The sequence below is a fragment of the Cibotium barometz genome, chromosome 23, assembly GCF_041138505.1.
Source record: "Cibotium barometz isolate CiBa-2024 chromosome 23, ASM4113850v1, whole genome shotgun sequence".
Classification (NCBI taxonomy): domain Eukaryota; kingdom Viridiplantae; phylum Streptophyta; class Polypodiopsida; order Cyatheales; family Cibotiaceae; genus Cibotium; species Cibotium barometz.
In genome coordinates, this window is record NC_141068.1 from 25260941 (window position 1) to 25285159 (window position 24219).

The window sequence follows — 24219 nt, forward strand, 5'->3', positions numbered from 1 at the left end:
TATGGACCGGATCACTAAGATATTTTTGAAGGCTTTATTTCTTGTTCTTTAAATTTTTTATGGCTCCTATTATACAACCCTTTTTTATGGCTCCTATTACAACGCTTTTCCTTGTAGGTCTTGAAGATTATCAACCCATCTTTGGCAGGTTTATTTTGTCAATAAATATCCACTTAATTAAGGTTAATTAACACACTAATTTGATATCAATTAGAACATAATGAGGCTAAATATTCACTTAGTTAATATTAATTAACACACTAATTTGATATCAATTAGAACATAATGGGGCTTAAAAAATGTTTCTTCACTAATTAACCTTAATTAAGGTTAATTAACACATTAATTTGATATCAATCAAAACACAATGGGCTAAATCTTTTCTTCACTTCAATTAGTGTGTATACGTCTTTTGATTAGCTCTATAATAATTAAAAAATTAAATATTTTCTAGATCCTATTTTTGCTATAAAAGCACACTTTGACTACAAAAATTCACATTCACATGTGGCTTACACACATACTCATATGCAATCACACATTGGCCATGTGGTGGTGGTCGTTTATTACTCCTACATGCATGCATATCTACCTAACGCAACTAGCATCAGTAACTGCTAGTTGTCGTCTATTACTCATATGTAATCACACATTGGCCATGTGGTGGTGGTCATTTATTACTCATATGTAATCACACATTGGCCATGTGGTGGTGGTCGTTTATTACTCCTACATGCGTGCATATCTACCTAACGCAACTAGCATCAGTAAATGCTAGTTGTTGTTTATTACTCATATGTAATCACACATTTGCCATGTGGTGGTGGTCGTTTATTACTCCTATATGCGTGCATATCTACCTACTAACGCAACTAGCATCAGTAAATGCCTCATGGCAGTAGTGTTCGAACTAACTCTCATCATCCCATATATCATAAAGTCACCCGTCATCCCCATGATCCATAAAGTTTGCATTCTCAACACTCCCCCTCAAGCTCAACTCCATCTCATACATGCCAAGTTCCTTCCTAAACTTTTGAAACTTCTCAGCTCCTAATGGCTTTGTGAAAATGTCATGTACCTTCTCATCCATGCCAACATATACCAAAATAGTATCACTTCCCCTCTAATGATAATGTACCTCTATGTGCTTATTTCTAGCATGAAACACCAGCAATATATATACTACTCACAAAATCACTATATATATATATAGAGAGAGAGAGAGAGAGACAGAGACAGAGAGAGAGAGACAGAGAGACAGAGAGCGACAGAGAGACAGAGAGAGAGAGAGACAGAGAGACAGAGAGACAGGTAATTAGGAAGTGATGATTAGTATCGTGTTTAGGTAAAAATAGTGTGTAATGAAGCTTTGTTTTAAAGTCCAATGAGTCAATTATCAGCCTTTTTTGGTATCAAGGAGTTATGAATCTTTTGATTAGAGATAATTATGTGCATTAAAGCATCATTTTAAAATCGATGTAGTGGACATAATCATTTGTGTGTGTGTGTTAGGGATTATTTAAGGTTTAATAAGTGGTGGCATTAGGAAACTTTCAATAGGGAAAAATGAGGCTGATGTGATTTCACGCTAAATAAGAAGGAATGTCTTACACAATCTCTACTCTTAAATGATGTGGTAACAAAGTACATAAAAAGCAACTGATTTATGAGATGAAGTCAATGCATTACTTTTAAAAGGTTGGATTTTCTTTTGAATTCTATGTTTTGAAAAACTCATATAACTTAATTATAAGATTTGTAATCTTTGATGAAATTGAAACACTTTTTCTAATGATATGTATGATTTAACTGTTTTAATTTATCTCTTTTTTGTTTATTGACAAATTTTATTTTGGAATTTGACTATCATAAGATACCTATATTTATTGGCTTTTAATTTTTGATTCAATTCAATTTAGTCAAGATAATATAAATGCACTTAATCATTCAATATTTTCAATTTAGTTGAGATGATATAAATGGGTTTAATCATCCATAATTTTTGAAGGTTACATTGATTTAATTATTTTCTTAACCAAATTTATAAAAAGAGTCTCTTTGATTTATTATAGATACATGCCAATATTTTATTTACATATGGAATAAATTCTATACTGCATCTTTTGTCTACTTTAAATTGTATTTAAGGTGTTTTCAAAACATAATCCAAAAATTTTAAAAAAAATCTAGTATCAAGTTTTTTCTTATGTTCTTTTAATGGGATCTCACAAATTCACACCACTGACATACTTGAAAAATTATAGGACACTAATCACACATACATTTCAAGAAAAATGGGAAGACCCTAAGGACTTTATCAATCCTCTCCTTGTGATCCATGATGTATCACAAGCATGTCCATGACTTTAATAATATCTATCATAGCCATGCTCCGTGGGGGCGCACGAGACACCTATCACTACACCCAAAAAGTTTAGTTTTAAAATCCATACAAAGAATCTTAGTTGTGCACCCCAAATTTTTAAATTACATTGGAGTTTAAAAGTAGTTCATATGCCATATTTAAAAATATTTTAGAGTCTAAATGTCGGAGCTTTCCTTCAAAAAAAATAAAAGGAGCTTACATTTATGAATTTTAAATATTTATAATGGTATGTGTGCCTTGTTAGTGCTAATACCACTTCTTTTAGTCCTCCTGGTGGCAAAGCTATTAGTGCTAACTTGCACTACTAGCATTTTTTTGTATGCTAATAGTGTTGGCTAGTACTACTAGTACTACTATTTGTGCTATCAGTGTTGACTATCACTACTTGTACTGTTATTTACGTTATTCGCATTTACTATCACTACTAGCAATGCCATTGGAATTATTTGTGTGCTAATACTGCCGGCTAGAACTACTAAAGTACTATTATTAGTGCTATTAGTGTTGACTATCACATATTGCTGGCTAGAACTACTAATACTATTACTAGCATTACTACTAGTAGTGTTGGCTAGCACTACTACCAAATTTTCTTTTAGTGCTAATAGTGTTGGCTAAGCACTATTAGTATATTTAGTGATATTAGTGCTAGCTAGCACTAATAGCACTATTAGTAGTGGTATTAGTATGTTTAATGATGACCAGCACCTCTAATAGTGCTATTAGTTCTAACTAGCACTACTAGCAATGTTTTTTACCACTACTAGCATAGTTAGTGGTGCTACTATTATTGAATAGCACTATGAGTAGTGCTACTAGTATTGTCTACACTACTGGCATGCATTTAGAACCAATAGTACTAGCTAGCACTACTAGTGGTGCTATTATTAGTATGCTTAGTGATGATTAGCACTACTAATAGTGTTACTAGTTCTAACCAGCACTACTAACCACTACTATCACATTTAAAGGTGCTACTATTGCTAACTAGCACTACTAATAGTGTCACTAACTCTAACTAGCACTACTTGTTACCACTACTATCATAGTTAGTGGTGCTACTATTGCTGACTAACACTACTAACAGTGCTACTAGTAATGTCTAACAGTACTAGTAGTACATTTGGGGTTAATAGTGCTAGCTAGCACTACTAGTTCTAGAAATGCTGGCTAGCACTACTTTTATGACTAGCACTTGTAGTAGTGATTATTGCACTTAGAGTAGATCATTGGCTAGAAGACCCACTTCACATCTAATTTTAAGATGCCAAAGATCCAATACTAGCACTTGTAGTAGATCATTGGCTAGAAGACCCACTTCACAGCTAATTTGAAGATGCCAAAGATCCCCTATACAAGCACTCTATCTAATGGTTTCAGTGCCCGATTCAACTCATCTTAAATCAAGACAAAAGTGTCTTGATTGTGGTATTTAAAAAACCTATAGAGCAAAAAGTGGTTATCCACTTGATCCAGTAGGCTTCCAACTATATATTGTCAATCACGTGGACAATAACCCATTGTATATTACTAGAATTATGATGTTGAAATCCATGGTATGAGCATGATTAAATCATCTTTATTTTCAAGCACATTTACCCCCCTTATATAAGCTTCTTATGGTAGGAATTGAGCAACTATTTGTCATCTTAGATCATGTCCCTTCTTGCTTTGAATTACATAATCATTAAACAATTAATCCTTAAAAACATGTACTCTTTGTTAAAGAAGTAGTCATGAGTCTTTCCTACTTTATGCATTGTTTTTAGACAAACTATTTTAAGAGTAGCCTTTGTCAATATTAACTCTTTGTTGATATTTTGTTTCTCAAACAAAGTAGAGTGTGACAAGTCCACATCTAGTGAAGAAAGTTTTGAGGAGGTATTATATGGTGAGTGCACACAAAATGAAGAAAGCTTCTAAGGGGTAGAGTAAAAATGTAGGCTCAAAAACATCCATAGTGCTTCCTTTCAATTGTTGCAGTATGATTCGATCATGTGGTTTATGGTAGTATATTTGGTAGCCCAAGGTCTAGTCTAGTTGCAACAAGATTAATTCAATGACAAGAAAAAATGCATCAATATGTACATGATTACTTTTATAGGTGGTCTAAGAATCTAAGAATTATCTTGATTTTTGGTTTTGCAAAGCCTCTTCTTGATCTTTCCCTAACTTGTTGAATCTTTCTCATTACAATGCATAAAAACATGGGATTTTTTTAAAATTTAGACCATGTAACCTTATCAATTTATATCCATAATCTTCTAACAAGCATGCATAGGCTTTTTAATGGCCATTCCATTTACAAGAAATAAAACAAGTACAAGAAGAATCATTAACTTCCCACTTTTCAAAGCAAACAATTCCTCTATCCAAGGTATTGAGCTTTAGCAAGGTTTAATATCTAGAAGTATAAAATTATCTATTCAAGAAGTTAGGATGAAATGAAAGAAATAAAACAAGTACAAGAAGAATCATTAACTTTCCACTTTTCAAAGCAAACAATTCCTCTATCCAAGGTATTGAGATTTAGCAAGGTTTAATATCTAGAAGTATAAATATATATATTTAAGAAGTTAGGATGAAATCAAAGATATATGATTTGACAATCAACTAAAAAAGCAAAGTACCTTTAGTGTATTTAGGCAATACATTTGCAATATGTAAGGAAAAATGATAGTGACATGGCCCTAATGCTACATAGTTTGATCATAAGTGAATTGAATTGTAGGAAGGAAAGTATGGGGATCTTGTCAACAAACAATGGCTCTAATGGGTCTACATAAAGTAAACTAAGGATAACAAAAAAAAAATTTTACATGTGCCTTATATCCCATAATTAAGTAGAGGAATGGGACATCACTCCAAAATATAATGGGGATATGACCACTCAAGAAACTATCATAAGGAGAATGATTGAACACCTCATTGGAGAGAGAGAGAGAGAGAGAGAGAGAGAGAGAGAGAGAGAGAGAGAGAGAGAGGGGGGGGGGAGGGAGGGATGGTATATTTAAGGAAGTTACAATGTTTATGTATACTTGTGATTATTAAAATGAAAGAGCTAGCTTTACTTGTATAGTTGTGATTATCAAATTATGAAGCCTTCGCATTGTTGTTTCCATAAAGACAAGAAGAGGAAAATCAAGATTTGATGATTTTGGGAGAAACGAATGTAGAATTGGCATACTTTTCAAGGATTGTTTTTCATGGCAAAGTCTCATCAAAAGATGATAGTTTCACCCCTTAGGATGATGGATATGGCATTATCTTAATGTGTGAAATAGGCTGCCTACCAAAAGCTAAAAGTAACTACGCATGGTCTCTTTTTTTAATGCTTTGGAATTATCACCCATGCTAGTCAAATCCTAAAATCTTTTTTTAATATTTCTGGAATTATCGCCCATGCTAGCAAATCCTAAAAACTATGGCAAACATTGATTTTGATTTTACTCTCTATACATTTGTTGCATGTGCAAACTTTATGCATAGCTTTTGAGTTTACTCTTTATACATTTGTTGCATGTGCAAACTTTATGCACAGCTTTTAAGCATGTCTATATCTTTCTTTTGAAAAAACTTGGTCTCTTCAAATGGCTAGCTTGACTAGTTGTGAAATTAAGGCTTTCTTTCAAATGACATGAATCATTATTTCTTTCAAATCATATAATGTCCCATGTGTTTGTTTGCTTTCAAATGACTAAATGGCCCATCTTGTGGTCCTCACACGAATCGATGCCTTTGCTATACAAGTTTCAAATAACCTTACATCAATCCTTGTCTCACTAGTGTAGAGGGGCAACTATAAGAATCAAAAAACCCCTATTTTGTTGATTTGAGTGCACTTTCTTTCACTAATTTGTTATCAAACAATTCAATCCTTCTCATCACTAGTGTAGAGGTGTCACTCTATTTGTTGATTTGAGTGCACTTTTCTTTCACCAATTTATTATGACACAATTCAATCCCTCATTAGTGTAGAGGGGACACTCTCATACTTAAAAAAAAACCCTATTCTGTTTATTTGAGTGCATTGTCTTTCACCAATTTGTTATCACATAATTTAACCCTTCTCACTAGTGTAGAGAGTAAGACTCAAAAAAATCACACAATTCAATCCTTCTCACTATTGTAGAGGGTCCACTTAAACTCCAAAAAAATCACACAATTCAATCCTTCTTACTAGTGTAGAGGGGCCACTCTAAGACTTAAAAAAACCCTATTTGGTTGATTTGAGTGCACTATCTTTCACCAATTTATTATCACACAATTCAATTCCATGTAAGGGAACCTTTTTCTTTTCTTTCACTAATTTGCTATCACATAATTCAATTCGATGTTAGGGAAACTTTTTCTTACATCAACATTAAGAGTAACAATAGTGAATCTTAAAAATATGCCATCATAGGTGGTGGAAGAAGAATAGAGATTTTGCACTCAATGTGTTAAATGCCATGAGCACACATCATCCCCATTTTGTTTTTTGAGCCCTATGTAGTATGGCTATCATTTCAACAATCAAGAGTGCATGCATGTGTCTGTGCATGTTGGGTGGGGTGTGTGGGCCATAGGTAGCTCCTATTTAGTTATAAAGCCAAGTTGTAAAAGCATTTTCTTCATACTTTTTCTCTTTCTTCATTCTGTTGTGGGTTTCTTCCTAATCTAGGTGCCATGGTTTGAACTTGCAACCTTCTACATAGCAAGCATAGTTTCAACCACTCAAGCAAAAATTGGTTGGCTTTCTCTCCTTCTTTCATCAAGTCTATGTATTTCCTTTAAAATTTCAAAGGAGTTTCTCTTAGAAATTTGAGACATCTTTTTGGTTAAACCAAACCTACCTACTTTTCTATATTAAAGATTATATAATACTCTAGATGGTATCTTTTTTCAACCAAGTAAAACTTATGAACCGTTATAAGGATAATGTCCATATATGATTAATACATCCACACATGCACTATATAAAGCATTAGCCTAGCCACTTATTCAAAGTACTAAACCATATTAAGGTGAGCATACATGGAGATTCAAATTCCTGAACCTTAGTAAGGTGAGCATTAGCCTAGCCACTTAATCAAAGTCCTAAACCTTAGTAAGGTGAGAAAACAAGACTAGTGGTTATTATTCAAAGAATTTGGGCCTTGTTCAAACTTGAAAAGTAAATAATTATTTTAAAACAAATTATTATTCATTTTTTACTCATAGAGAAGAATGAATATCTCTAAAATTGAGCATAAGCAAGTGAAATTCAAGGACAAAGCTAACCCTTAGTTTTTTTAATACTTTAATAATTCACTTTTCTCTCTTTTTTCACTTATTCCTCTCTACTTATTTTTTCTCTCAAAAAATAAGTAATTGTTTCTCTTTTTTAAGACCTTAGCTCGGATTCTCATGGGTTTTAGCTCAAAAAACGGTAGGCCCCATCAAAAAGGTATAGCTCTATTGAGAACCATGTTATAATAGCTTTATCATTAACTTTCACTTTTAGCTTTATCATTAACTTTTACTATAGAAAATGTTTCAAAGACGTGAACATATCTATAACTAATTAAGGATCAAAAACCATGTTTTATAATTGAGGATGGGAAGAAAATCATAGTTTCATTCACTTTCACTTTTAGCTTTATCAATAACTTTTACTTTCTTGGAAACCCATGTTTCAAACCAAACAAAAAGTGTTTCAAATACATGAGGATATCCATAACTAGTTAAGAAAAGTATAGTTTAATTATTAATAAAAATGTTCAAAATCCATAGGTGTTTGGGTATCCACATTAATTTATCCATATAAAATGGCAAGATAATCATAGGTGTTTGGGTATCCACATTAATTTATCCACATTATCCATATAAAATGGCAAGATAATCATAGTTTCATTAACAATAAATATGTTCAAACCCATAGGTGTTTGGGTATCCACATCTTAATCTATTCATACAAGGGGCCTTTTGAGCTAAAACCCATGAGCATCCGAGCTAAGGTCTTAAAAAAGAGAAACAATTACTGGATAAGATTCTAATTCATACATCTTTTTCACTTATGTGCCCATTATTGAAACTTTGAATCATTAACTTCGCTTTAAACGAGAAAAATACCTCATCAATACTCTTTTCTTTGAATTAACACTATTGAATATACCATGGACCTCTTTTCTCATACGAATCTACCCCAAGTAATCTTTTCCAAATAAGTTAGTGAAACCTATGGAAATGCATGGCTCAACACAATGATGGAATTGTCATTGTTATCTAGATTATTGTGCGCTTTTACCGCACAAGTCGGAGCTGGGGACTTGCCGAACACCGTATGTGAGCCACGAATGGCTGCAAGCATACAACCAGGAAAGAAAGCTCAAACAAAATGCAAAGGTGTGTCACTCACCACTCAAACCACCGCCATGAAGGATTCCCGTGTCGCAGTGAAGAAGGAGCCGCCGTCGCCGCTCTATCGCCTAACCGCCGCCGTGCCGCTACACAGTGCTCGATCGCTCTCTCTCTCTCTCTCTCTCTCTCTCTCTCTCTCACGCAGGAGAAGGGGACCGAGAAGATAAGGCAAGAGCACTCTTGTATTCAACACCTTGAGAATGAGAGTTTTAGGGTTACATTTGACTCTTATAGGTGACAGCCATTCACACATGGGCGCCCATACATGGCCGGCCGATCCTAACCCTTAACCTGCTGATATTCAAGGTGCACCTCTCATCGGCGATCACCCAATCCCTTTATCCTTTACATATGGTGTCGACAAGCCCGGCCCATGACTCAAAATACTTAAATTAATTACATGGCGTAAAACATAGTACGTCTCAATGTTCGTCATAGGTTAACAATTATTTAAAAAAATTAACAAAGAGAAGAAAACACACAACAAAGAGAAGACAATAGATGTAATCCTCATGAAGAAAAATAGTCCATGATGCAAAACACCTTGTTATGGTCTATAATACACCTTAATACCTCCAACCTTTCTTTTGCATATAATAAATCTTAAAAATGAATTCATTGGGTCTTATCATGAACCTTAAACTCACTAATCTTTTTTTTAATACATTTAAAAAACAAACTCGTTAGGAAGTAGGCACATTATATGAACCTTAGAATAAACCTTAGTGTATCTAGAGGTTAATTAGGTGTTAGAGGGGTGTGCATGTGCATATACATGTATGTGTGCATGTGTGTATACATGTGCATGTGAGTGTATGTGTGCATGTGTGTGTATGTGTGTGCATGTACGTGTGTGTGTGTGCGTGCCTGTGTGTATCTGTGTACATGTGCCTATGCATGTGCATGTGTGTATACATGTGCATGTGAGTGTATGTGTGCATGTGTGTGTATGTGTGTGCATGTACGTGTGTGTGTGTGCGTGCCTGTGTGTATCTGTGTACATGTGCCTATGCATGTGCATGTGCATGTGCATGTACATGGACATGTGTGTGCATATGCATGTGTACATGCGTGTCCAAGTGCATGTGCGTGAATGTGTGTGTGTGTGTGTACATGCGTGTCCAAGTGCATGTGCGTGCATGTGTGTGTGTGTGTGTGTGTGCGTGTGTGTGTACATGAGTGCATACATATGCACATGCATGTGTGTGTGCATACCTTTGTGTGTACGTACATGCATCATGCATACATATGTGCATGTATGTGTGCATAAGTATACGTGTGTGTGTGTGCGCGCGCGTGCGTGCACGTGTGCGTTATACCCACAAGACCAAACATAGAACCAGTAACAAGAAAAATCAATGTTTTCTTGTTAACAAAGTAGAAATATGGTGTCTTTATAGGTAATCGTTGAAGTCTCCCACCACTATAAGATAAAAAAATTTGCATCAAGATTTCAAAGAGAGTCGGTAGTGACCACAATCCAACCAATTAAAAACATTAAATTAGTAATTTTTTTATACCTTTTGAAGGCATGTGTTAGGGTAAGCCTTCCATTTTTATCATTGTCACCTCTATCAGATTTAAGTTACATGTAACTTGAGACTGCAAAGAACATGCAAAAGCTAATTATTAAATCAAGGTTATCAACCAAGTAGTGTGCAATATGTTTAATTATGAAGAAAATTTCATCATGGAAAAAAATAATTATTACTTACACAATATTATATATAATCATTTAATCGTTTAACACTAGTCTTGTAAAAACAAAAAACAAGTTTCTAAGCACACTCAAGTAAGTTCGTGTTTTTTTTAGTATATTTGCCTTACTATCTCTTCAAAAAAAAATCAAACTTGAGTCATTTTTCTTACCCAAACCATATTTATGGCTTACTTACTACCGAATTAGTGTGAAAGCTACACATGGAAAACACATAAAAGCATGGAAAAATAACATATTTATGGCTTATTGAACGTGTGAAAGCTACACATGAAAACACACACAAACATGGAAGAAAAAAATAAAAATTTATTTGCATGTGAGTGAGAACTTTCTAGTTTTAATGAAGTTTATTATAGTTGATGAGAACTCTCAATCTTTCGAGTTTTAATGAAGTTGACTATTGTTGACTTATGAAAGTATGTAGCTAGTCTAAATGGTGGATAAGTGTGTTCATGATGCATCAGTGGATTATTTGTTGTGTTTCAATAATGGAAAACATGTCATTTGATTAAAGTGTGAGAAAACACACATGGTCCTATAGCTATCATGTAGTGTATGTTGATGTTTATTTGAGAGTTAGTATTTTTATGGGCCACTATGGCTAGACATGTGTTGAAAGGGTTTTTTTCCTTTACGAGCATTTCCAATGAACTTTTTTAGTAGAAAGCTCAAATTGGAAAGATTTTTGAGATAATACATGTAAATTTATATTCTTTATGTACATCAATTTATATAACTACACAAATAGAAAATGGGCCAAAGACCATACATATATGTATACTTTTTAAGCCTATATGTTATAAATATTTATACTTATATCATGTATGTTAATGTTTATTTGAGAATTAGTGTGGTTATGGGCCACACGTGTTGAAAGGGTTTTTTTCTTTTACGACCAAATACCATGCATGTATGTATAATTTTTAAGCCTTTATATTATAAATATTTATAATTATATATAAACCAATGTATAAGTAACCTATTTTTAGGCTAAAAGGTAAAAAAACTATTCATTAGCTTACTATAATACTATCATGCTAAAACATATGTGAAAGTTTAAAGGTTTGAAGGTCTTTTACTTTCAATAGAGACTCTTTAATTTGGGTCTAAAAAACCATAGACACATAGCATAATCTAAGGGTCTCTTTTTATGCTGCCTGATTTCTAAAAGGTGTCTGTGCATGCACATGCATGTGTGTGTATGTGCATGTGCACGTGTGTGTGTGTGTGCGCGCGCACGTGCATGTGCACGTGCATGCGTGTGTAAGTGTGTGCATGTGGTATGTGTGTGTGTGTGTGTGTGTGTGTGTGTGTGTTGAATTTTAATTTTTTGACATGACAGATGGATTTGTTGGGCCCACTTATCTTTTTATTATGAAGTTGATTAACCCAAAATAGGATCTAGGAGATCCCTAAATTTAGCCATAACTTTCTTTAACATATGGTCATGTTTATAATCAAAATGATTAGAATGAACCCATTAAATCCATATTTCATATCAAAAGTTTAAAATTTAATACTTTTATTAAAAAATTAATATACTAACTTTTGAGTAACACCATGGGCTTTATAATAAGTAGTGCCATAGGATGGTGAATAGAGAAACTAATCTAGTGATAAGAAAAACAAAGGTGGCTTCATAATATATAAAAAATAAAGAGTATTATAGGGTTGGTGAAGTAAGCAACTCATGTAGTGATGAACAAAAACAAAGAGGACATTGTGAACTATAGCAAAAGAAGGAAAGCTACCAAGAATTCTGGACATTCAAGCTTGATGGTGGTGCCTACAATCAAGATATTTACTCATACCACTATGAGAAGATTTCCTTTAGAGATTTTCAATGACAATTCCAAGTTCAAATGCTATTACCAAAACATTGATAGTCATGGGAAGAAGCATTATGGTTACAGTTTGAAAGGATGTGGTTTCAAGATCACTTGGTTTGTTATGGTTATTATTTGAAAGGATGTAAGAACGTGGTTAACATTACATTATTGTATGGGAGAAAATATAGAAATAAATGGGGTGTACCCAAGTTTAGGATAGAATTTCAAATTAGTGTGGGAGATTAAATTAATTAGAAAGATTAAGATCTAAATTAAGGGTAGGGATACCCTTAATTAAGATCTAAATTAAGGGTAGGGATACCCCATGTGTAGAGAGAGGAGGAGTAATTTCAATAGTGTAGAGAGAAAGAGTAGTCTAACCCAAGATATGTTGGTTACAACACACACCTAGATGTCTCCACCGTAGACAGTGTGATTTGAACCCATAACCTTGGGGAATAATCCAATCACTCTACCCATAGAGATGTGATTTGAACCCATAACCGTGGGGAATAACACAATCGCTTTACCCACAAAGATTTCTTAGCCAGTGTGATTTGAACCCATAACCTTGGGGAATAACGCAATCGCTCTGCTCACAGAGATGTGATTTGAACCCATAATCGTGGGGAATAACGCAATCACTCTACCCATAGAGATGTTTGCACCGTAGCCAGCGCATGATTCGAACCTACACCTTTATAATGGCTCTATCAAGAGAACTAGTTTACGTTGATTTCCTACTAGGCCCATGGGAAAGCACGCTTGTTTTAACTTTTCTCAAAACAAACACCTACAGCGGGGGTACCTGTTGGTTTCAATCTTCTTAGAGGGCCACTTTTAACGGTAGACCTACTCGGCAAGCTTTTAAATCACAAGCCATGGAAAGCTGCTCTAAGCACCCTGGTTTTTGGAGGTGAACCGAACAAGCTCATTTTGAAACTCGCACAGAAAAACACTTTTGTCATTAGTTTCATCATCTCCGGTCTCCCAAACAGAAAAACGCTTTTGTCATTAGCTTCGTTATCTCCAATCTCTCCCATGACCTTGCCTAGGTAGAAATGGAAGCTCACATCTGCGCATCCATTGGGCAAAAAGAGAGATAATTGCAAGCGGAGGCCAACTATGGGTTACATAAACTCAACTTGATGAGATTACTAACACACACACACACACACACACACACAGAGGGGGGTCTATATTTGTGTTGCTATGCCCTCAATTATTACTATCCATCCAATTGTCAACTCCTTCCGCTTTATATCCTTTAGTTCAAGGTGTAAAGGGAGAGAGTCTCTTCTTTTACATAATAAGAGTATCGACAATTGTGCTTCTTTCTTTTCTCTGTAGTAGCCCGCGCCACAACCCCCCCCCAAAAAAAAAACCACTCCTCTGCAATTTGGGCTCCTTGCTTTCGGAAAAGGAATTAATTTTGCATCTCTATTGTTATTTTGCAATTGGGTTCCTTGGAGAAAAAAGAAGAAGAAATCGTGCACTTTTTGTGCTGTTTTGCAAATATTGGGTTCCTGAACAAATAGGATTTCTTGTGCAATTCGAGCCTATTTTTTTCTAGTTGGAAAAAACGCAACCGCCTAGAAATTCACACAAAATGCAACCAATTGCTACATATGTAGCAAAAATACAAGCCTTCTTCTGCTCCCAAAATGCTGAACTTCTTGCAGTAAGGAAACTCGTTGTCACCACCTTGAAGTGCCGGTCACCTAAGCGAATAATACCATGATAAAGTTGCATAATGCTGAACTTCTTGCAGTAAGGAAACTCGTTGTCACCACCTTGAAGTGCCGGTCACCTAAGCGAATAATACCATGATAAAGTTGCATAATGCAAAAGCAAAACATAGAAGAGAGGGAGAGCAAAGGAGAGAGAGAGAGAGAGAGAGAGAGAAACGTCAAACAATGAACATCATGTTATGTAGCAAGAGGATTTTACAATGGCAATATCAGCCAGCTAATCTGTGTAAAACATGTGCTTGTGAATAGGTTAGATGAGATAACAAGTGAATATGGGAGGGCCCCTTTTATAGTGAAGCAAGGGAGCTGGTCGATTGCTTCTGGGAGCTGGTCGACTACTCATGGGAGTTGGACGACTTCTCACACTACCAACTAAAAAGGAAGAAAATAGGATAAAACCCATAAATAGGCAATACCCCAAATACACTGAGATGCACAATTTCTAACACCTATCACAGTCTAAAGAGCTTGGCACATCTCTGTACTTCTAGTGCCAGCTCACCCCATGTTCACATCACCGTCTGTTAGTTTCGTGAACTTCCTTGTATGGTGTCAACTTGGAGAGTCTTTTCCACTTGAGCCCATGTGCTTACTTCAAAAATGGTGTTGTTTCTCACCTCCCAACAAACGCATAGGATGGCTACTACCATGATCTATTGCCATACCTCCTCTAGTGCTAGATTTATCCTCTTATTGTCATCTAGGAGAGCTTGCTCTAAGTGAAATTATCTTGTGTTCTTGCGCTTTGAAGCCATGCCTTAATTTCCACTAGACTCGTTTAATGGCTTTGCATGCCCACCAGAAGAGGTGGAAAGGGTTCTCATTTATACAATGGCATCACATTAGGAAATTTTTGAGCTCATTTTGGGGCCCTGTAAGGAAGTTTGATCGGAATATTCCCTCCAAAAAGGGGCACTGGATAAAATTTTTGCAAACGAACTCCAAATTTGTCGGACCTCACATATTTAGATTCTACTCTCCATTGATATATAACACGATAGGGTTCGGAGAAGGGACAAGATAGATACCTAGAAGATTCCTTTTTGCCTAGGAAAGATTCACGTTACGTGAAGATTTCTTTTTGCCTAGGAAAGATTCACGTTACGTAACGTGAATCTTTCCTAGGCAAAAAGAAATCTTCACGTAACGTGAATCTTTCCTAGGCAAAAAGGAATCTTCTAGGTATCTATCTTGTCCCTTCTCCGAACCCTATCGTGTTATATATCAATGGATAGCTTTTGAAGAGAAGAATCTAAATATATGAGGTCCGACAAATTTGGAGTTCATTTGCAAAAATTTTATCCAGTGCCCCTTTTTGGAGGGAATATTCCGGTCAAACTTCCTTACAGGGCCCCAAAATGAGCTCAAAAATTTCCTAATGAGGGCACTGTGCTGAATATATCACGTGTTGGGAGATTTCTCTATATTATACTCCATAGGACTAGATTGATCCTACATGCTAGAGTGCTTTTCCACACTTTGCATGTGCTTCTTCTCTATGTTGTCAGGGGTTTCGAGTGCCCCATTTGATGGGTAGTTGGGCCAACCATTTGCCTTTGTCTTCCCTAAGAATATTGGACCAACCTTTGGGCTTAAGTTGGGATAGGGGCTTCCCTTGTCTCGACACCCAATTGTTCCACCACTTTTTGTTTCAGCTAATTCGTGCAAATGGCAAGTCAGTTGCCATTTTACTCTAGGATTTTTTGTAGCATTTGTTGTTCGCCCTAAAGAGAGATCATATTATTATGTGATTGTGTGTACGTCCTGTCATTCTATAGTGTTATCCTTTCGTACTTATGATCCCACCTTTGCATTCCCTTCTTGTGGATCTTTCTAGCTTTGTTGATATCAATATTAGCTAAAGGTCGACCATTCTCACCACCACACACTTTCTAAGAGGGAAGCATCTCTTGTTAAGGTCCCTTGGCCTTTCCATTCCTTCTCAAGTGCACTCTGCCAGTAGCCTGCCATGGGTGCTACAAATGGGGACTGCTTGACTTTGCATTTGACTCCAAAGAAGAGCTTATCCCTCCAAGACATTCCATCCCATCTCCCAAGTATTCCTCTAGTAGTTTCCAGCATCCACAAAGCTATAATGCACCAAGAAGTCTGAGTGTCTAAACTTGTTAGTACCCATTTCGACACTAGGCACTAGTAGCTTTGACTTGTAGGCTTGGGATCCCCGACCTCCCCATCTTTAGGACTAGTATCATGATCCCATTTCAAGACTAGACTGGTAGCTTTAAATTGGAGGCTTGGGATTCCCACTAGACCTCCCCATTCTTTAGGACTAGTAGCCTTCTCCCTTGGGATGGAGTGCCAATTGTGGCTAGTTTCCCATTGCCACAAAAAGTCCCTGAGGATCTTCTCCACCTTGGCCCAAAGGGTTCTTCCCCCAAATACACAAACTGTAGCTACAAAACCTACCATGGCTGAGAGCATGTGTTTGTTGATTATCTATCATTTAGCCAACCAGGTGCACTGTATTTTAATATGACATCTTCTTGATCACCTTCTGTGTCTGGCCATGATGTGAACGCCAATTGGGCATCCCAAGAGTCGAAGGACCTGTCCATGGGCATACATTTGAAGGTATAATTTTTACTCCTTCCCTCAGCCTCATCCTTGGCCTCGGCCTTGCGACAATTGTTTTTGGACCCCAAGAGCATGCAAGAATTGAGGGCATTTGTTTTACAGTAAATATGTCTCAAAGTGTGAAAACAGGCACTAGAGACTTTTGACACATGGAAGGCATTTTTTAGACAACAAAAAGGTCCTCTTGTAAAAATAGCCCCCCTTGTTTTATAATGCACAATCTTTGTCATATGTGAATGAGAATTTGCTCCTAGTTTATTTGCATTATGAAATGCATTAAATGCTACAAATTGGACTTTATTTTGTTCAAAGTTAGCTCAATTGCACAATTTTCAAACACTAAAGTAAAGATATCAAAGTAGATTTCAAATGGTTGGTAAGTGTTCTTTTACATGGCATTTACCACTAATTTTATGGTTTGAGCCTTGTATCAACCTTCTTAGATAACTTTTTTCTTAGCATATTAATCTAGTGCTTGCACATGTAAACTTTCAAAAAGAAAACTTGTAAAGATTTGGCATTTTAAATCTTAGAATGTGAAGATTTGCAGTGCACTAATTTATGTTTTAATGAGGCACTTATTTGGGTTATGGGTTATGGCATGACTAACTACATCATGCTCATGTTATGATGAAAACAAATAAGCACTATGCATATGTTGTTGCCTTCAATAGGACTAGTTCGATCATCTAATCCTTCAAATGGTTGTTTAATGTGATTTATTAATGTGAAACTATAGAGGAAGGCTTCAAATTCAAAATCCAAACATATGTAGTTACAAAAAGGGGGTAAACAGTTGTGAAAAAAAAATATGGGTAGTTTAAAGATGTGCATGTACACACACATTGTATAGTTTTTATAGAGTGACCCTCCTCACTAGTCACATCAACTTTAAAGACAAAAATGGTTGTGCATTTGTCTAACTCAATTATTTTACTTCAAAAATCAAGGATGAATGTAGAGCTTATAGTATTTGCTTACAAATTATTGTTGATTTGTCTAACTTGATTATTTTACCTCAAAAATCAAGGACAAATGTAGAGCTTAAAGTATTTGCTTACAAATTAATGTTGATTTGTCTAACTCGATTATTTTACTTCAAAAATCAAGGGCGAATGTAGAGCTTAAAGTATTTGCTTACAAATTAATGTTGATTTGTCTAACTCGATTATTTTACTTCAAAAATCAAGGGTGAATGTAGAGCTTTACAAATTATTGTAGATTTGTGTAACTCGACGTCAAAAATCAAGGGCGAACGTAGAGCTTAAAGTATTTGCTTACAAATTAATGTTGATTTGTCTAACTCCATTATTCTACTTCAAAAATCAAGGGTGAATGTAGAGCTTAAAGTATTTGCTTACAAATTATTGTTGATTTGTCTAACTCGACGTAAAAAATCAAGGGCAAATGTAGAGCTTAAAGTATTTACTTACAAATTATTGTTGATTTGTCTAACTCGACTTCAAAAATCAAGGGCGAATGTAGAGCTTAAAGTATTTGCTTACAAATTATTGTTGATTTGTCTCACTCACTTCAAAAATCAAGGATGAATATAGAGTTTAAAGTATTTGCTTACAAATTATTGCTCTTGGGTTTTTTTTTTATTTGAGTTTGGCAACGAATGTACTACTTTTAATACAATTCGGATATGTTGGTTACAACACACACCCATCATCCGGCAAGTTACAAGGAGTGTGATTTGAACCCATAACCTTGGGGAATAACGCAATCGCTCTACCCATAGAGATGTCGTCTCACTGTAGCCACAACCTTAGGGAATAACAATGGAGAGAACCAGTGACTTGTTGATCAACAAATCAATTAAGCTGATTTCCTAGTGGGAACTTTGGAAAACTTTTGGGGAGTCTATTTCTAAGAGCAGCTTCCCATGGCCCTCTATTCGGACTGCTGCCCGTGGGAAAGCACGCTTGTTTTAAGGGTTGTGTCCTGCGCGCACAACTTTGCAAGTATAGCTCCAAATAAATGCCTCAGTCCTCATTCATCACTTCACTACAATATTTTCACCAAAAGTGTCGCTCAAATTTGCCCAACTTATGATCAAGTGCTGCAGAGAATAACAAAGGAATAAGTGCATTTCCATGCAAATCCTGCAAGCCTGAAAAAGGTGCTTTCGGACTCTGCAAATCGTAGAATGCTAGGACAACAAGAAGGGCTGTGATAGGCATCAAAATGTTGCCATGAGAATCAGTGAAGAGTGACAGTGTGCACTGTACTGTGTGTGCTGCTGGCAGATGCGCCTTGCTGCGGTATGTAATTGGGTTTAGGAGAAAAACGAAATTATAAGGGTAATTAACATTAACCCAAAATGAGCAAAGGTCAAAACAAATTAATCTATGACAACTAGCAAAAGTCGAATTAGAATAATTTGCAATGCTGAGGATACAATTTAATCAATAATTTTTTTGTTGTCTGTGTGTGCATGTACCCAGGACCTTTGTTTTTTGTTTTTAGAGCCGAGGTCAGGAACGAACTAGCTCGTGTTTTGAGACGCGAACAGAGAAATGCTTTTGTCATTAGTTTCATCGTCTCGTCTCGAGTCTCTCAAACAAAGAAATTTTTTTGTCATTAGCTTAGTGAGTCTCTCAAACAAAGAAACTCTTTTGTCATTAGCTTAGTGGTCTCTAGTCTCCCATGACCTTTGCTCACATACATTTACGCATCCCTTTGGCAAAAGGAAAGAGATATTATAAAGAGAAGGCCAACTATGGGCCAAGTTGATGAGATCACTATAACACACACACACAGAGAGAGAGGGGGGTCTGCGCTCAATGATTACTATCCATCCAATTGTCAACTCCTTCCTCTTTATATCCTTTAGTTCAAGGTGCAAAGGGCTCTGAGAGAGCGTCTTTCTTTTACATAATAAGAGTGTCTGCAATTGTGCTTCTACTAACTCCTTCCTTTTTTCTGCAGTAGCCCGCACACACACAAAAACACCCCCGCCCCCCAAAAAAAACACCTCTGCAATTTGGGCTCCTTGCTTTCGGAAAAAGGAATTAATTTTGCATCTCTGGGCTCCTTGCTTTCGGAAAAAGGAATTAATTTTGTATCTCTACTGTTAATTTTGCAATTGGGTTCCTTGGAGAAAAATAAAAAATAAAAAAGAAATCGTGCACTTTTTTTGTGCTATTTTGCGGCGAATATTGGTTTCCTGGATTTCTCGTGTGCAATTCGAGGCTAAATTTTTTTTCCCAGTTGGATTCCTTGGGAAATCGGATTAATCCAACTTGGGTCCCTTGCAAAAGGCGAGTCCACTGAAACAATTTTAGAGTGCGTTTTCTTCCTCTGAGTTTGAAGAGAGCACTTTCTTCTGCGATCAACGGGAGCTTTTCTCTGCAATTGGGTTACTCTCTGGCCGTTGGATTTCTGTGGGGTGACCAAGCTTGATGAAGGGCATGCAGATGGAGGGAGACCCGCTCGGTCGCATGCACCTGGAGATGATGAGGCTCAAGAGGTCAGTGAACAGGTCACAGTGTCTTGTGGCCACACTGACTGTGCTGGTGGTGATCCTGGCCATTGCCCTCATTGCAGTGGGAGCCACCCAGGGCCATGCCATTAAGTACCTCAAGGCCAGAGAAGGCCTCTTGCCCTACCCCAATGTCACCTTCGCCACACGGTCAGGCGACCACAATGTCGATGGCCTCACCTATGGTGGTAGCCTCTTCAGAGGAAGTGGCTTCTGGTCAACCAAGAACCCTCTTGGAGGTAAGCTCTCTCTCTCTTTCTATCACCCAATGTGTGGTAGATTGGTTAGCTCATGGATCTCTCTGCACAGACACACACACGTCTCTAATAATAGCCATCCCTTTCTTTGTATGCTTGTGTGCATGCCTCTAACACTAGCCATCTCTCTCTGTCATTCTTGTATGTATGCATGCATGTCAGTGTGTATATAGATTTAACCATCTCTGTCATTCTTGTATGTATGCATGCATGTCAGTGTGTATATAGATTTAACCATCTCTCTGTCATTCTTGTATGTATGCATGCATGTCAGTGTGTATATAGATTTAACCATCTCTCTCACTCTCTCCTGCTTGTATGTATGTATGCATGTATCCATGTCTGTCTGTATGTGTGTGTATGTGATGTATATAATTTAGTCACCTCTCTTTTGCATGCTCGTATGTATGTATCTATGTATCAACACATATGCATGTATGTGAGTAAGCATCCATAGATGGTTTTTTTATTTATGTATGTGTGAATGTCTGTAAGTTTAGTCATCTTTTTCTCTTATTCTTGCATGTATGAGTATGTGTGTGTGTGTGTGTACATGCTAAGTTTAGCTCTCTCTCTCTCTCTCTCTCTCTCTCTCTCTCTCTCTCTCTGTGTCTAATCTTTTCTGCACTTAATTTTTGTTTTGGCTGTGCTACAAAGGTTGTGGCTGATTTTTTTTTTGCACACATTAGGCCATGTCTCTGATTTTCAAAGACAGAAAATTGAAGTTATAAAACTTCCTAATATGCTAATATGCCCCCCCCCCCCCCCCCCCGCGAAAAAAAAAAAAACCCTTCTTTACTGTTGCTTTCTAGGGGGGAGCTTGACAGATCATTCAGCTGTTGGATATGGTGATGTAATCTTTATATTGGGTGGAGCTAAAGAAGGTGGAAACGTGACCAATGAAGTATGGAAATACGACTCAGTTTTACACAACTACACATTGATGGCACCCATGCCCGAGCCTAGATACCGCTTCGGTGCAGCTATAGTTGAAAGTGAGAATTTTTAACTCTGTAATGCAGATGTTTATAAGCTCTAATAAGTCTTTAAAAGCACATCTCTGCACTTTTTGAACCATATTGGAACGTCATGCTCTGTTATACATGCAGATACTATTTATGTGGTGGGTGGTCGGAATGTCTCAGACGACCTAACCCCTCAACCGAATAATGGAATGGTGAAGTCGACTTTGATATATGATATCCTGACAAATACATGGAGAAGAGGAGCAGATTCACTTGATTTCCAGGGTGACAATTGTGCCGCTGCCCTCAATGGAAAGGTAAGAGATGGCTAAGCCCCACACCCATGTGCTCCTGTCAAGAGAGCTTCAATATTTGGAATTGCTGAGATAGGAGGCTATATGATGCTAATAGAAGCCATGGTGCATGCCCATATCCACATGTGGTTTTTTATAATAGCCATCCTGTCCTAGATTTGTGAGAGTTCCTAAGCTATGGTGCCAGGATTCAAACTTGGGACCTGCACATTTGCAGTCCCTGTCATTGCCAAATGAACTTAGAACAAATCCAATTCATAATCTCTACTGTACCAAAGATAACCATGTCCTGCCAGATGTCTAAATCACGGTCTCTTCTGGCTGAAAGCACATGGGGGAAAACTGCATGTGTACTAGAGAAGCACACCATCTGGGGTCTCCTGGCTAGACCGCACTGCAAGAATTTAATCAAGTTGTACTGCCACTCTGTCAGGTATACATGATCGGAGGCTACGGTATTGATTACTCTTACTTAAATACCGCAATGGTGTATGATCCTGCTAGCAACTCATGGTCACGCCTGCCCAATATGCCGACCCCACGTGGAGATCTCATGTGTGTAGCACTTGACGCAGAAATATATGTGCTGGGGGGTTACTATGTAAGTTGTCCTATCTACATACTTCGTGCATGTTTTCTGCTTTAGCAAGTAATTTTTCGAAACCATATTAACTTCAATTTTTCAAACCGTTTTATTAGGACCCAACAAATGACCACCCCAATTCATTTTCCTCAAAGATGGAGTCCTTTAACCCTTCAACTGGAGTATGGACAAGCAGACCTGATCTCTTAACTCCCCGTGGAGATGCAGTGAGTTTTATATCTTCTCTCACACTCACGCTCACATGCTCTCTCTCTCTCTCTCTCTCTCTCTCTCAAACATTGTATCAGACATTGTATCAGATCCACCATGATGTAACTTTTGGTCTCATAGATCATTATGGCCTTTTGAAGACGTTAATATAACATTTCATTTCATTTCATTTTCATTTCTCTCTCTCTCTCTCTCTCTCTCTCTCTCTCTCTCTCTCTCACACACACACACACACACATGCACACGCACACACAGGTGAGGGCGTATAACATCTTCGTTCTAGTTTCAACCCCTCTCTCAAATTGTGCATTTGGCCACAAGCATGTACACGACAATGATAATGACAGTCATAAATATTATAGGGCATTGCGGTACTTGAAGGCGACAGAATTATGCTTGTAGGAGGGGAAGGTCATTACCGTGATGATGACAATTTCAAATATCCCAAGCATGTAAATGAGGTGCGGGAACCTTCTCCTTATACTTCTCCCTCTTTAGTATATTAATGGATTTGGATGGAGGGCTTCTCCTTATAGTTCTCCCTCTTTAGTATGTTAATGGATTTGGATGGAGGGCTAGGGATGTAAAAATATTGTTGTTGTGTTCTGACAGGTCTACTATGCATCAGATCAGACCTGGGTGCAAAAGGCCATGATTCCAACGGCTCGATTCAGGACGGCAGCGGCAACAGCTGGCGGTCTCACATTTGTTCTAGGAGGTGCTGATGTCTGCATAAATGAGCCAGTTTGTCCGGCACTGAGTCAAAATGAGGTTTTCTTAGATGTGGACCATCCACATGTCTATATATACCTAAAGAATGAAGCTTACAATGACAATGCAGCTTTGACCACATATCCCTTGTAAAACAATCCCTTGTATAAGAGGAAATAATCTGGGGTAATGGTGGTTGACCGATCGCAATTTAGTCAGGGATTAAAATAATTTGGTGATGTACATTTATCATGAATCACCATGAGTTGTGTTCGCAACGGAGGGCCATGCATGCATTGGCAGTAAAGAGCTATGCTTTTTGCATCCTTGAGGGATTGTACAGTCCTTACAAGCCCCTTTTCTCTAGAAAAATATAAGCCCTCTATATAAAACTCAAAAGGAGATATGAAAAATGACTCTAGTTCTTATCCTTTATTTATGGAGCATATCAAAGTTTAGAGCCCATGTGCACCATGTAACTAAAAGCAATGTCTTTGTAACTGCTTCTAGAAGGTGATCAAATCAAGTCACACTTGATGAAATGTATTTACCTTTGCTTCTAGTGCTCATGTGGTCTAGAGAGTTTAATGTGAAGACACCATAAAACATTTAACCCCACCGCCCGCGCATGCGTCCATTGATTCCCATCTTACAATGCCAGATTATATCTTCCATCTCCTTTGAAGCAGAAACTGATCTTGAGTAGAGATCCTGACACAACCTTAGGCTGGCACTACACCAAACTCCTTCAAAGCATCAATTTACAATCATCATTACTCATCTCCCCATGGGATTCAGGTGGTTTAAGACAAGCTCTTACTCCTTTCAAACAGATTTTGTTGAATTTCCCAGTTGTTTTTATAAACTACCTTTTAATCATCATAATTGTCTGTCACAAGCCTTTTTTCCTTTGGAGACTGAATATGTATGAAAATGCCAAATGACTCTTCAATGAGTACGAGCGTTGTGAACTTTGCAATGGAGTACTCAGTACGCCACCTGGGGG

At 37.0% G+C, this 24219-nt stretch overlaps 1 protein-coding gene across 3 annotated transcripts; it reads left to right on the top strand.

Moving 5' to 3' along the window:
- Positions 1-18980: 18980 nt before the first annotated feature.
- LOC147625779 (kelch-like protein terF) lies at positions 18981-23831 on the top strand. Of its 3 annotated transcripts, XM_086817342.1 has the most exons (8): positions 18981-19510; positions 19600-20391; positions 21222-21404; positions 21519-21691; positions 22122-22289; positions 22388-22498; positions 22865-22963; positions 23115-23831. In XM_086817342.1, exons 2-8 carry the CDS (start codon positions 20073-20075, stop codon positions 23364-23366), a joined length of 1305 nt encoding a protein of 434 aa, XP_086673468.1. In that variant the 5' UTR covers positions 18981-19510; positions 19600-20072; the 3' UTR covers positions 23367-23831. The 3 variants fall into 3 exon arrangements, with proteins under 3 accessions (XP_086673468.1, XP_086673467.1, XP_086673469.1); XM_086817341.1 differs by having other exon boundaries at positions 18981-20391; XM_086817343.1 differs by lacking the exon at positions 21222-21404 and having other exon boundaries at positions 18982-20391.
- Positions 23832-24219: the final 388 nt, after the last annotated feature.